A 15,126-nucleotide genomic window follows, 5' to 3' on the forward strand; every position below is an offset into this window, starting at 1 on the left:
CCCGGCCCCACCCTCCCTCACCTCCTCAGAGCAGTGCCAGTGACCCGGGGGACACAGCTTCACCCGCACTCAGCCTGGCTCAGCCTGGTGCCTGCGCACTTGTCACCTGCGTCGGCCTAACTTGGGCCTCGATTTCTCCGTGTATTTAAGGCCCTTTCTCATGTTTTATTTTATCTGGTTTGGCTTTTTGTGGCTTTCCTTCCTTTTGTACTAATGCTTCTCTCTGATCTTATTTGCATTCAAATTACCTCGCCAGGTGGTTCACCAATCAGAGGTAAGAATGCTGTCCGTGCATCTCGCCACGCCACGCCACGCCACTGCTGTCACCACCACTCCATCCCGTCCAGTCCGTCACCTCCCCCATGCCCATCCCGACCTCTCCAGCCTCCTCATCTCCAGCTCCGGTCCCCTCAGCACCACCGGCCACCACACACCTCCACTCTTGGTCATTCCCTCCTGTGGACTCATCCATTGCAAGTCTGGACTGTAGAAATAACTCCACTGAGCCCTGCCTCGGGGATGGCAAGCCCTGCTTCCTGGGCCTTCCAGGCCAACCCCACAGAAGGGACCCTGTCAGCTCCCACAGCGAAGCCAAGTGCTGATCCCCAAGCCCGGTCACAGATGGAGAGTCTTCCCAGGAAGTGGGGCAGCGTGACCAGGCCTTGCCTTGCCTCCCAAGAAGCTCCTTTTTCTTGGGGCCCTCAATGACTGCTTGACTTCCTTTTAACCTCCTGGCCCTAGGACAGGGTGAGGACCATCCTGTAAATCCCATTAGCTCAGCACACGCTAGGAGGAACATGCAGTGAAGACTTTAGTGTAGGTGCTGCAGTAACACAGAATAACCAGGGTCTGCTGTGACCAGATCAAATGACCTGCCAGCCCCGGCTGCTTCCAGAGCCCCGCAGCCTGGGGCTTCAGAAATCAGACTCTGGACTCAGAGATCTGGGTGCGAGTTTGACTCACCTGTGTGACCTTCAGAAAATCAATCCATCTCTCAGAAGTCTGCTTCCTCATCTTTAAATCGGGGCCAGGGCCCACCTCAGGGCTCATGAGAGTTAGAGGAGGAGACAGGGGTCTGGGCAGTGTCTGGCTTGGAGCAGCCACGCTGTAAAATGGTTGCTTCTGCACTGATTTTATTCACTTCATCTCTTCACACGTCTCTCAGCATCCTCGGGTACCTCTAGACCCCTCAGTCCAGGGCCAGGGTGGTCTCAGGACAGAAGCTGGGCTGAGGAACAGCTGCCTCCCTGTGGGGCGTCTTGTCCATCACCCTCCAAGGACAGGACTGACCCTGCAGACCCCCCACCCATCCTCTCAGCCTGTACCAGTTCTTCATGTCCCTGCCGCTGGGACTTGGTGTTGACTCCAGGTTTGGGAGTTTCTGTGTGCATATAGGCTCAGGGTCTGAACTGGGTCCCCTGACCAGTCCTGTTTCTCAGCACGGGGGCGGGGGGGGGGGGGAGCCTCCTCCCCCAGCAGGGGTCCCACCCAGGCACTACTTCTCATCCCTGCCTGTGGCATCAGCCACTGTGTCTCCCCTCACTCCCTAGCTGAGCCGACCCAGTGCAGCACCCCCACCCCCACCCCACCACTAGCCAGGGGCCTGACCCCACCTGCTCAAATGAACATTTTCTGTAACAACGTCCATCCATCCCATACACATGACCTGTTGAGTGCCCGACAGGGCTGTTCTTGGAGGAGATGGGTATTTGGCACGTGCGCTGGGCCCTCATGCTCGTGCTGCCTGACACCCAGTGGGGAGGGCTGAGGCTAGGACCAGGGAGCAGGCCAGCCCTTTGTCCTGCATCGGGGTTGAGCCTTCGAAGGCTCTTCCCCCACCTCCAGCACCCAGCCCCCTGCATATTCAGGGCTCCTCCTGCTGCCCTGGGCCTGGGTGGTGGGAGAGGGGTGTCAGGCAGTGAAGAGGCCACAGCCAGGACCCGTGGGGGTCCTCCCCTGGGGGCTGGGCCACTAGAGTGTGATGTGGAACTCTTCCTGTGGCCCCTGACCAGTCCAGTCAGGTGGGGTCCCGCAGGTTCTGTCTGTGTCCTGTGTGGGTGTGGTGACCATCAACCAGCGTTCCCTGGGAAGGGTGGGGCTGTCAGGGTCACCCTGGCTGTTCCATGCAGGCGACGGTTTTCTGTCAGGCTGTGTGCTATGGGGTTAAGTGTCCGTTGGGCTGTCCTGTGTGGGTTTGATTGTCTGTCGGTTTGTTCCAGGGAGGGGGTGTTGCCTGTGCCTCGGGGTGTTACTGTCACAGACAGCTTTCTGGTGTGCGCTCATGAACAGTGTTTTTCCAGTGTTTACTGCCAGAGCTGGGGGGTGGCCAAGTCAAGTGGTTACACCTGCCGCCTGCCCTCTGCCTTGGGCTCCCCTACCTGTACCTGCCACAACTGGACCTCTGTGGGGGTCCTTTTCAGCTGCCCGCCCCCTCCCCCCCACCCCCCCCACCGAATCCTGGCTCCTGTCTGTCCGTCTGCGGCCGGAGCAGCCCCTCAGGGCACTGGCCCGAGTGGGAGCTACAGCCTCCATTAGCCTCCTGAATTATGCAGCAGCCGTGGTGGGTCGAAGCACTTTAGCAGGACCAGGCTGAGGAGAGGAGCCGGAATGGGTGGGGCCAGTGGGGTGGGGATGGGGTGGGAGGAGAGGATGGGTGCTGTGAGCAGGGCACCAGGCCCCCAGAGCAAGCCCCTTCCTTCCTGCGGACTTCTGGCGGGCGGCGGATTCTCAGGCTCTTGCCCAGTGAGAGCCATTGCATGCTTGCAGCTCCCAGGCCCCCAGGTATACAGGCTGCTCCCACCTATGCCTGGCTCCGCGTTGCCTGGCAGGCCCGGTAGGTCTGGGAGCACTAATGGGGATGCTCACTGGCAAACGGGCTGTAGGGCTGGACACTCCAGGGCGGTAGGGGGTGTGATGGAGCCCCTGGCCCAGCCCACAGGCCCTACTAGACTGCAGGGCAGGACAAGCAGGATTGTGTTCCAGAGTGTGACCCTTGCTTCCAGCCGGGAGGCCAGTGGGCTCATCAGGCAGAGCTTCCTGGAAGCAACACTGGTGCCCAGGCGTGGCCCCGATTTTGCAACATCTCGTCAACACAAGCCCAAATGCTGTCAAAGCCCCCTCCCTGTGTTCCAGGCCTGACCTCTGTCGCTGTGTCCCCACAGGTGCCTTGCAGATTGAGAGCAGTGAGGAGTCGGACCAAGGCAAGTACGAGTGTGTGGCGACCAACTCTAAAGGCACACGCTACTCGGCCCCCGCCAACCTGTATGTGCGAGGTAAGCATGCAGGCAGAGCCCAGCCCTGTCTCTGCGGAGCTGAACTGGCCCTGCTGGGCACGTTGTCCGGAGCCCTTGGTGTGGACGGTGGGGGCTGCCGTGGGCCCAGTCTCTCCTTTCCTACCTCTTTCTGCCGCAGCAAGAACAGCCGTCACAGCGTTCCCACTGGGCAGACTCCCTGTGTCTACCGCTACTTTTCCTTCCTTCTCTGCAGGCCCTCTGGGAGGCAGCCGCTCTTGGGAGCATTTGTATCTCTTGTAGGTCCTGCCACGTGGGCCCAGAGCCCCACGGGAGTCTTGAGCCTTCCAAGCAGACTTCTCACTGTCAGTGTGTGTGTGTGTGTGTGTGTGTGTGTGTGTGTGTGTGTGTGCGTGTGCACAGGCGAGCATACATGATTGTGTGTAAACACGGGCATACCGGCCCAGTATTCCTCGAGTCTGTCCTGCCTACCCCAGCCGGTGGGGGTGGGGGAAGGCCTCCAGGCCAGGTGAACCTGCCCCTCTGGAGGCCAGGTCTGCCCAGGGCCTTCCTGGAGGAAGAGCCGGCTGTGCTCTGTCACCAGCCAGGACCCTTGTAGAGAGGGTCAGTCTGAGGTAGTTGTGAGCCCCTACAGGTGAGCACCTACTGTGTTTCAGGTGTTCCTTGCTGGGACTTAATGGATTGTGCATTTTCACAAGTCCAGATACCCAGCAGAGAGGCCTTGGGGACTGTTTTGGAGTGTCCAGTGTCTGCTCTGCTCACAGCCCAAGGGTGACCAAAGCCGGCCACCTGCTCCTTCTTGAGGACACCCAGGGTCTGGTGTGCACAGTGCCCAGCAGGGACCCTGCTTCTCCCCATATCCCCTCACTTAGCCCTCCCGCACAGATGGACATCATTACAAGTGAAACTGTCTCCACTCAGGGGATTTGAAAAGGAAAGTGGACGCGGCTTCCTTGCAGCGATGACTTCATCATGCTAAGTGCTTAGGGCCGCTTCTTGAGGGGGTCATCTGCCTGTCTGCCCAGGCCCTGTCAACGGCCTGTCCCACTCTTTGGGGCCACATGGTCAGACAGGGCAGGGAAAATCAGGCCTTCAACCATATAGTTATGGAGGAGCTGCTCTGTGTTAGGGCACAGGTTCCCAAGAGGCCCAGCCTGCCAGCCCACTGGGTGACAGGCAAATTGTGCTTCAGAGACCATGGAACTATCTTCATCAGAGTTGGGGGTGTGGGGTGGGAGGTCCCCACTCAGCCCCCTTGTCAGGTGCCCTCATCAAGGCACGCCTAAGTGGACCCAGGGCCTATCTTAAAGAACGGCATCCGAGCAGAGAGGCCAGGTGCCTGAGAGCCACCCACAAGGCCAAGAGAGTGGAGTTGTGAGGTGCACAGCCCTTCCCCACACGGCTGCAGCCAGAGCTTCTGACTGGCACACAAGGGGTCTGACAAGTCCCCTCCTAGAGAGGAGCAGCTGGAACAGCCCTAGGTGCCTCCTCCCACCTGGACTGTCCATTCCAAGTGCTCTGCGGTCCTGACTGAACACTTCTTCCAAAAGATCATCGGGTCCAGAGTGGCTGCATCAGGGAGAGGAGAGGCCCAGCAGAGCCACTGAGAAACCCTTGCTGCCTGGGTATGGGCTGGTCCTATGGGCACATTTCCTGGAGCAGAGCTGCAGGAGGTCTTACTGAAGCAGGAAAAGGCCCAGACATAGGTGATGGACCCTGCATTGTTATCTTGACTGGGTGGTAGTCCCTGAAGTCACCGTCACACTGGCCTCAGCCCTGAGGCGAGGCGGTGGGTCTCTTTGGAGATGAGGAGAATTCAGCCACCGTAGCTGCCAGCCGGGCACTAACCAGGGAACTCTTACCTCCAGCCACACAAGGTCCTCAGGCAGGACCCTGCCATGGTCCATCCCCCCTCCCCACCAAGTCTTCCTAAATCACCTTTCTGGCCAATACCCACAAAGTCTTTGGGGCAGGGAGTGTGGGAGTTTCTTTAGTTCAGCCCCACTTGCCAGGGACCCTAAGGCAGGCCATCCCAACCTGGCTCTGTCTTTTCCTCCCTCACACACATGTTCCTGTAGGCCCTGATATGTAAGGTTCAGCCCTAAGTTTCTGTCCCCAAGACCTGACTTATACCCAGGCCCCACCTGAACCTGTACCTGCCCTGTTTGGTCAAAAGCAATTTGCCCCGTAGCCCCAGGACTTGTAATGAGACTTGTAGATACCTGGAAAACCTGCTCCTAGGACTTTTGCTTCCCATGTCCCCACTGCTCCTCATCTCTGTCCTGGCAAAGCCCCTGCTTTCCACCCCCAGCAGTGCAGAGGGCCCGTCAGCCCCAGCTCCTCTGAGACTGCCTCTCCTGTGCTGGCCACCAGCTCTATCCTGAACCCTGCTTGTGAGTGCGCCGCCCATGGAGAAATCCCCCAGTGCCTGCCTGCTGCCAGCAGAGCCGCTGTGAGGTCTCCTTCCAGCGCAGGCACCTGGGGCCCCTCCAGGCCAGTGGGCTCCAGCTGTCAGGAGCCTCGGCATCCCGGTTGGTGTGGACTCTAGCCCAGGTTTCTCAACCTCAGCATAGTTGATACTTGCAGCTGCATGACTCAGTTATGTGGGGCTATCCTGGACATTGTATGATGTCTAGCAGCACCTCTGGCCCCCTAGATGCCAGCAGTACCCCCTAGCCATGACAATCCACAACCTCTCCAGACCTTGCCCAGTGTCGCCTGGGGGGACCCTACCTGCTGGGAACCACTACAGTAGATAGACGGCCTCCCTGCCAGCATTCACCTCCCTCCATCTCTCTTCTCCCGCTGTGTCCACTGGGCTCGAGGCCACATCTCCTCCTTGGATTTGTTTTCGGTGCCTCGCATCTCCTCTGTCCTCCAAACTCCCAGGGCTCCGCTCTCTGTCTGAGCCCCTGCAGCCGCTGCATTTAATGGGACAGCATGTGTGAAGCTCCCGGCACAGTGGCAGGCACATGGGAAGTGCTTGGTGGCCAGTGACCCCTGCTGCTGTCGAGATAGCTGTTGGGGATGCGTCATCCAGTTACACGTGCCTTTGCTCACGGTTGCCCACAGCTCCACCCACAGTCCAGCGGGCCCAGGCAGGCTGGGTGGACCAGCCTTTCTGTGTCACCATACGTCTTTGTCTCCGAGTGACTCACACTCTCCTTCCATCCACAGCGTTTCTCTCCTCCAGCTCTCAGGACACAGAGCTGCCAGGGGCCAGGGTGTGGCCACGCCCAACCTTCCCCCCTTCTCTTCAGGGAGCTGGTCGCTGGCCACAGCTGAGTTTCAATGGGGCAGTGTCTCTACAGCCTTTCTCCCCATAGGTGTCCATACCAGCTCCTCAAGCTGGTGCTGTGCAGTGTGGGGCTTCCTGAAGGTGGTGGGAATCTAGCAGCCCGTGTGCCTTGGTGCGTTTGTGGGCTGGGTGGGCCCCGACCCCAGAGCCCAGCTCACTGGGTCTGTCGAGCCGTGGGTGTGTGTGAGGCATGGGGGCCGCCTGTGCTCCCCTTTCACCCCGCCCTGTCCCACCCTTGGCGCCCCAGCACCTGCCAGTGGGACCCAGCCCTGTCCACCATGTCCTCCATGAGTCCTGAGTCTTTCGTGAGCGGCGTGGTCCGCGTGCACCTGCGTGCACGTGCGTGTGCGTGGGGCACAAGAGTCTTGTCTTGTTTCCGTGCTGTGTGGGCAGTTGAAGGTTGGCCTGTTTTTACTCTCTCTGTGTTTCTCCTTGTCTTTTTTTTATTCCCTCCTCATCCTCATCGCACTCTGCCATCAACCCAAACTCTCATCTCTCAGATCAGCGAGAAGGTTGGTCCTTTTCACTTCTTATCCATCTGCAGTTCGCCCGTCGATGGGATGCTCCCGTCAGTATGGCCCAGAGGGCTCGGTCAGCTCCCTCAGGCTCGCTCCAGCCAGGCCTGCCCGCCAGTCGGGCTCCGCTCTCTGCTGTTTGGGCCGGCAGGCCGGCAGGACCAGGGGTGGGCGGGCTGGCCCCCTGCCCTGCATGTTTGTGCCGCTTGGGTCCCTGATGTGCCACGTGCTGCATGTCCCCTTAGCTGGGCTCCCCTGCTGGGGCGGTCAGGCAGGCATGGTGCATGACACGAAACTGTGCCCCCCTTTGTGCCTGGGCCGGGCCAGCTCTCTGTTCCAGGTGGGGCTCAGGAGTGGTTGGGGGAGCTGAGAGCAGTAGAGCCTTACGTGCGCCTGTGGGGCCTTTCTCCACAACCGTATCACCTAAACTCCACCTTTGCCCGAGCTCAGCTGCAGCCACTGGAAAGACGAAGGGAAAAGGCTAATGTAGAATGAGCTCACCCCACAAAGTCCTGCGGGTCTGCCCTGACCTTGAGGTTCCCACCAAGCCCCGATGGGCCTCGTGAAGTTTGGTGTCCATGGCACAGGTGGGTGGCATCATCTTGGGCACGAAGGAAATCTACACTCTTGTCTTTTCCCCCTTTCCAATCAGAGCTGAATGAAGATCTTCCCATCTGCCTCAGCCCCTTTGCCCAGGCCCTCCCAGCCCTCTCGTGTTTCCTCAGGCCTGTGCTGGGCACTGAGCATTCAGATTCAGGGAGCTCACACCTGACCGAACAGTTGACTGCAACTTCGTAAGGCCCACGTGGGAGCCAGAAGAGGCCCCGGCCCAGCCACAGGTTGGGAAGGGCTCCGCAGAGACCCTGCTCCAGCCCATTCCAGAACATTCTCACATGGGGCTCTGTTCTCAGCCCCACCCTCAGGGCCAGACCTCTACTGCTAGCCTTGGGGCCAGCAGCAGAGGCTGGCACTCATTCCTGTGTCACATGATCTCAGTGGTCAGAGGAGACTCACCTGTCCACTGGGCTTTAGGCTGAGCCCCAGGGAGCAGACTCCGACCACCTGGTCCCCTTTCCTCCGTGAGGGAGAAGAGAGTCAGTCGGGTGGAGGGCTGAGGCCCCAGCTCAGATATCAGCCCTGAGCATCCGTCCATATGCGCTCCTGAGCTCTGGGGCATTTCGGTTACACCATTTCGCTGACCAGGCGGATCTGCCGGGGCGTCCAGAAAGCAGTCATCAGCAGACAGCCCAGCCTGCCTGCGGCCGCCTCCCCCTACGCCTGTTCCCCCACCATCCTGGTCCCACATCCCTTTTCTGTCTCCCCCTCTGTGGTCCCACCAAAAATAAGCACGTATACAAATATTTAACGGGAAAGCAGAAATGAGTTTCTAAATATTCCAGGGGGATTTGCCGGGCTGGTAATTTGTTTGGCGCTGATAATTACATCTTACATTTTTCCAGCTTTACTTAAAACTGTGTGCCGAGTGCGCCGGCATTTAATTACTGCTCTGCGGCAGCCACAAGGTTATTTATTAAAGAGTTATTTTATCTTGATACAGTGGATCCTGCCCCTCATCCCCTCCTTAATGTTGTGTTATTTTCATCAGAGAAATTTCTGTGAGTGAATGCAGATTGCGGGGCTGCCTCCCCCTGCGATTAGGCTGTCACTCCACTGAATGCTGATGCCTCCGGGCGCCACACCGCCCTATTATAGGGGGTTGTCAGCGCAAATAATTAGACTTAAAAGTTACAGCTGAAATATAATCCAGACATGGCAGAGCCCTGTTTTGGAAATTGTCTATAAAATGTCAGCAGTAAAGATGCACGGGGAACAGTAATAGACCGGCATTGTTGGAGCCCAAGATTAGACCTAAGTGCATTTTTCCTGGCTCTGGCTTTTTTCTTCCCTGCTGTTGCTCTGTCAATAGACTGTGTCCAGGGCAAGTTCTGCCCCTTTTGGAGGCCTTGTGTCTGGGACGGTGGGAGGAGTGACCATGGGGCTGCTGCAGAGAGGCGCCGGCCACTCCTGGCTGTTAGGGCGGGGGTGGCTGTCCAGGCAGGTCCAGGGTGCAGGGCCCCACTGGCACTCGGGATCCCAGGAGGCCACCTCTTACCTCTCTTGCCCCCACCCTCCCTCTGCAGACATACCCTAACCTCCCTCACACTGCAGGAAAGATGAGCCTGAGCTTTGGGAAGTCTCGCTCCAGAGCTCCTTGTGTGTGCCCGAAGCCCGGTGCTCCGGCAAAGTCAAGGGTGCATCCCTAGCAGCCTCTGGGCTTGAGACCCTTGCCCGGGTGCTAGGGATGATCCTAAGGGTCACATCTGACCTCATCCTTAGTCCCCGCAATGTTCTGTTTTCCACCTGCAGGTAGGAGGGGAAAAATACAAGGGAAAACAAAACTATTCTCAACGTTTATTCTGAAGGGCCTCCACTTCCTGACAGTGGAACAGAAACCTTGTCCTCCCAGGACTATTTGGAGTACAGTCCTGCACTTTCTACACTGCTTTCTATACTGCTTAGGTCGGGACCCAAGGTTTATTGGCCAAGGACCTACTTCCTTTCCCTGGGGCTCTTTGTTTTTATGTCCCGGGACTAATCAGGCCCCAAGATTCCACCACTGACCAGGGTCAAGCTTGCAGCCATGGTGTCCCCTGGCACAGGCTTTCCAAGTCCCATCCTTCTTTTGTATGTTTGTTTGTTTATTCTTGAGAGAGACGAGTGTGAGGGGGCGACGGGGCAGAGAGAGAGACATGGAATCCAAAGCAGGCTCCAGGCTCTGAGCTGTCAGCACAGAGCCTGACACGGGGCTCAAACTCACAAGCCGCGAGATCGTGACCTGAGCTGAAGTCGGACACCCAAACGACTGAGCCACCCAGGCGCCCCATCCAAATCCCATCCTTCTGCCAACTGGAGAATGTCTTCTGCCAGCCCTGGCTGTCCAGAAGCTTCTCCCTAGAGCCTCCCAGTTGTCTTTTTTAAGACTTATCAGCCAGGGCTCAAAAGGGTGTGAGCTTTTCATCACACAGACGATCTCCTGGTAATACGTAAATTCGGGCATGGCACTTAGAAGGATCAGTCTTAAGTCGGTTCTCTTGTCTGTAATTGGGAGGTGATAGCATCTCTAGCAAGGAAGCCTTCAGCACGTAATAGATATTCAAGAGTGGTTTCCCTTCCCCGAGCTTCTTTCGGTGCCCATGAACGAGGAGGACATGGGCTGAGAATAAAGACCTGATCAGTTAAGACTGCTCCCCTGTGCCTGTCCGCCCAAGCCAGGACTGTGCTGGACCCCTTCCTTCGTTGGCAGGCCTGGGCCTGGTCTGCAAATAGACCTGCCTGCCCGTACCTCTCCTCCCACTGCCAGCCCCCCAGACCCAACCCCGGAGCTCAGGGAGGGCCCGCAGCAACAGGCTGGGCAGTGCTTCTGTCTGTGCATCCCAGTCTCGCTCTGGTATCATTCGAGGGAGTTGAGTGCTCAAAGGACGCTCTTGTGGGTCCCTCCTGCCAGCTGTGCCCAGGATCCAACTATTCTCTGCCATGCAGAACTCTCTACCTGTGACATGTTGTCATTGTTCCATGTGGACTCCCAGCTTTGGGACAAGTGACAGAAACCTACTTAATTGGCTTAAGCAAAACAAGGAGATTCTTGTCTTAACCAAACTCAAATATGTAGAGGTAGATTTGGTGTCAGGCAGGGCTGGATCCAGATATTTAAACAGTTTGGTCAGGCTCTGGTGTGTGTCTTAGCTCTGTTCTCCTCAGTTGACTTCTTTGTTCTCAAGTGTGTTCTTCCAAGTGTTACAAAAGGTGGTCCCCAGTCCCTCTAAGGTTAGCCACGGCAGTATAGAAAGAAAGCTGTTCTAATAGTTTTTGCAGAAGTCCAAAGGCTATATATCTCGTTAACCCGATCTGGGTCACATGCCCCATGTAGCAAGAATGGGAGGAGAGGCAGTTCCCCTAAAGAAGATGAAGAGGCCAATTCTAGAAGGCAGAACACTAGATGTCCATGAGACACATTGAGATTCCAAGTGAGCCTGGGGACACAGAGGGAGGTAGACTCAGCCCATGATGCCAGTCACACACGGCTTTCTTGGGGGTTCTGTCTAGAGGTCTCGGAGTGAGGTGGTGTGGACAGAGTTGGGGCAGGAGCTGAGTGAGGTGGGGTCTGGTCATGTGGCCTGAGGAACCATGCGGGTGTTTTAACAGAGAAGTAATGTGAGCAGAACTGTGCTGTTTGTGGAGGGGCCTGGAGGAAGCCACCGTGGCCGAGACTTTGGTGGGGGCAGTGGCCTCTGGGTCTGGAAAGAAATTTAGTGGGTTTGAAAGATACTTTAGCCACGCGCTAACAGGACCTGGTGATTTGTTGGGTGTCTAGTCTCTGGGCTGCAGCTTGACCCCTGTGCAGTGAGGTCAGAGATGGGACCAGGTGGTTTCTGTGGTCCCTTCCAGCTCTGATTCTGTGGTTTGGGCTGTCTGAGCAGCAGAGTCTGGAACCTACGGTGGAGGTGCTCCTGATGTGACAGCATGGGTCCTTTGCATGCCCTGGCTCCCCAGCAAGGGTCCTCGGAGACCCGCACGCACTCTCGGTGCCGCCTTTTGGTTCCTTAGCCTCGCTGCCTGCCTTCTCCAGCACTGTCTGTAGGGGTGCCCCCGCCCACCAGCTGCATGACCCGTCAGCATGCCACGCATGCCTGCCCATGGCTAGGTCTTGCCTGCCTTCCCTCCTTCTGCATGTTCCAAATGTCTGTGCCCAGCTTCCAACTTTCGGGGGGGGTTCCAGGCTACAACTTGGCCTGAGAAGCTCAGAACAGCTTCTGGCCTGGAAAGCCCAAGACCAGAGGTCGTGGCCAGGCACAGCTACCCTCCCTCTTGAGACCCTTGTTCATTGGCGCAGAAAGCCGTCTGTTCTGCGCCCTCATCGTGTTACTGCCATCGTCATGCCCATCCTGCCCGCGGACCACGTCCCTGGCCTGCCCTGACCCCTTACCCAGCCCCTTCTGAGGGGCAGCTCTTCCCCTTGGGTTCCCAGGCTGTGCCTTGAGCCTGGTTGAGGTCCTGGCAAGTGGTCATGCCCCTTGCCCTCATCTCTCACCTCGGGTCACAGCCTGGAGGTGGAGGCAGTGACTCCAGAGAAGGTGGCCATGTCACTCCTGGGCAGACCCTCTGCCCTGCCCCAGCCATGCTCTGAGGTCCTCCACCCTCGGGTGCCTGGACTTCTCTCACTGGTGCCCCAGTTAGCCCCTCTGGAGAGGGTCAAGAGCAGGTGGGGGCAGGCACTGGAAGGCAACCTGGGATGTGGCCCAGGCTAGGGCCCTCAGTGTAGACCTGAGGCCCAAACCTTGCACTGAGTCCCTGTGTGACCCTGGGCAGAAAGGACTTTTCTGGGCCTCAGTTTCCTAGGCTGTAAAGTGGGAGCTTGGTTGCGGAATCTCTTATGTTCCGGTCTGAGTGTGGGGGCTACTTCTAGCCCAAAAGTGGGGTGGTGGGAGGTGGTAAGCTGGGGCCCAGGGACTCTACCCCACCTGTCTCTGAGGTGGGTTTGACTCTGACAAGCGGGGCTTCCTGGATGAGGGGCCCCTGCCCTTCCATCCTCCGGAGTGTCCTGCCCGGCCCGTGAGTACCTCTCTCCCTCCTCCCACAGTGCGCCGTGTGGCTCCTCGTTTCTCCATCCCTCCCAGCAGCCAAGAGGTGATGCCAGGTGGCAGCGTGAACCTGACTTGCGTTGCGGTGGGCGCACCTATGCCCTACGTGAAGTGGATGATGGGGGCTGAGGAGCTCACCAAGGAGGATGAGATGCCTGTTGGCCGCAACGTGCTGGAGCTCAGCAATGTCGTGCGCTCCGCCAACTACACCTGCGTGGCCATCTCCTCGCTGGGCATGATCGAAGCCACAGCCCAGGTGACAGTGAAAGGTGAGTGCCACATGCATGCCTGCCGTGGTCTGCCGCCCGCCCTGTCGCACAGGGTGACAGGAGGTCCCAGCACCCGTAGCTGGTGAGGATGGCTGTTGTGGGGATGGATGAGGTCTAGGGGTCATCGCCCTCTCCTGGGGTCCTCCTGGCCCTCACTGGTGGAGAGAGGAGTTTCTGTCATTCATAGTGTTAGTAATAGCAAACAGATACTGAGTTCCTGTGGGCAGATACCGCACTGGTCAGCACAAAGTACTTTGTTTCATTTGTATGATGCTGGGAGGTAGGCCCTCTTCCTGTTTTACAAATGAGGGAACTGAGATGCAGGGTCACGTGGGAGGAAATGACAGAGCAGAGACTTGAACTCTTGGGGGTCTGATGCTATAGTCTGATGCTACAGTATGACCCCCTAGCCACTACATGGCACCAGACCCTCAAGTTTACCAACCCCCTGGCAGGAAGGATATGGTGAAATAGTGGCCAAGGGGGCGTGGGCTCTCCACCAGCTCCCTGGGATAGGCATGCATACGCACACTCCTCCAGGCTCCCTGCCTCCATTCCTCCCTCAGAGCCGTCCTCCATTCGGCAACTGAAGTGATCTTTTGAAGATGTGAAGCAGGTTCTCACCACTCTCTTTTAAGAAAACAGCCTTCCAGTGGCTTCCCGTTGCTTTTAGGGTAAACACCGGGATCCTCACTCCCCTCACCCAGCTCTGCTGGCACTACTCAGTTCTGCCAGGCGCTCACCCAGCCCTCCCTATGCTGGTTCTCCCCCAGTCCGGGTCTCAGCCCTGTGAGACCCTCGTGGATGTCCCCAAATCAGCACCCCGCTGTCTGCTGTCCTTGTGTGCACCGGAATCATGAGTATGGACGCAGTGCTTCCCACTCACCCTAGAGTGTAAACTCCACAAGGGCAGGGGTGCGGCTGTGTGACCTGTGTCTTCAGTCCCGGCGCAGTGCCCAGCACTTAGTAGGCTTTTGATAATTATTTGTTAAATGGTCGGCTGTGGATCTGGGGCTTTTCTACCTTCAATTTGAGCCAAGCCACAGGTGTGTGGGGCCCAAAGCCCCAACACTTTCTAAAATCCAGACCTTTCCCTTAGGCGCGTCTCTCCCCAATACCAGCCCCAGTCACGCGTAGGTGCCCACAGGGAGCGCAGGCAAGCCCCAGAGGCAGACCTCAGCCTCCCAGCCTGTGTGCATGGGACCTGGTCAGGCCATGCCACCTCTGCGTCTTAGGTTGTTAGGTGAGGATCCATTGAGTTCTCGAAGTAACATGGGTAGACACTAGATGACCAAAGGCCCCTGGAGGCCCTGACAGGTGTGGTCACCATCCCCTGCTAGGTGCCCTTAGAGGTCACCTTGAACTTTTCAAGCTGTTCTTCAAGGTGTGTTGTGGGGGTCAACCACATTCTGGTTGGATAACATCAAAGGCAGGCTTGGCTCCTGGAGTCATGACCTCAGGCCATCCTGAGCCTCTCACTTTCTTCCCAGCTCTGCCGAAGCCTCCAATTGACCTTGTGGTGACAGAGACAACTGCCACCAGCGTCACCCTCACCTGGGACTCTGGGAACTCAGAGCCCGTGTCCTACTACGGCATCCAGTACCGTGCAGCAGGTGCGGAGGGCCCCTTCCAGGAGGTGGATGGCGTGGCCACCACCCGCTACAGCATTGGTGGCCTCAGCCCTTTCTCAGAATATGCCTTCCGCGTGCTGGCGGTGAACAGCATCGGACGAGGACCACCCAGCGAGGCAGTGCGGGCACGCACAGGGGAGCAGGCGCCCTCCAGCCCCCCGCGCCGTGTGCAGGCACGCATGCTGAGCGCCAGCACCATGCTGGTGCAGTGGGAGCCGCCCGAGGAGCCCAACGGCCTGGTGCGAGGGTACCGCGTCTACTACACTCCCGATTCCCGCCGCCCCCTGAGCGCCTGGCACAAGCACAACACAGACGCCGGGCTCCTCACCACCGTGGGCAGCCTGCTGCCTGGCATCACCTACAGCCTGCGCGTGCTGGCCTTCACTGCCGTGGGTGACGGCCCACCCAGCCCCACCATCCAGGTCAAGACGCAGCAGGGAGGTAAGTGCGGGCAGCGTGCTGGCTGGGTGGCCACAGCAGAGCTGGGGTGGGCAAGGCTGTGGCGAGGCCTCTTCCGTCAGGC

General features: G+C 58.2%; 1 protein-coding gene across 10 annotated transcripts in view; it reads left to right on the forward strand.

Moving 5' to 3' along the window:
- Nucleotides 1-15,126, forward strand: part of PTPRF (protein tyrosine phosphatase receptor type F) — an 88,593-nt gene that overhangs the window by 43,922 nt on the left and 29,545 nt on the right. For all 10 annotated transcript variants that reach the window (XM_030326100.1, XM_030326093.1, XM_030326095.1 and 7 more), the window contains 3 exons: nucleotides 3,162-3,272; nucleotides 12,703-12,972; nucleotides 14,463-15,044. In XM_030326100.1, coding sequence (XP_030181960.1) covers nucleotides 3,162-3,272; nucleotides 12,703-12,972; nucleotides 14,463-15,044 — 963 coding nt within the window. The remainder of the gene's footprint in view (nucleotides 1-3,161; nucleotides 3,273-12,702; nucleotides 12,973-14,462; nucleotides 15,045-15,126) is intronic.

Source organism: Lynx canadensis, chromosome C1 (genome assembly GCF_007474595.2).
Source record: "Lynx canadensis isolate LIC74 chromosome C1, mLynCan4.pri.v2, whole genome shotgun sequence".
In the NCBI taxonomy this organism is placed as follows: Eukaryota; Metazoa; Chordata; class Mammalia; order Carnivora; family Felidae; genus Lynx; species Lynx canadensis.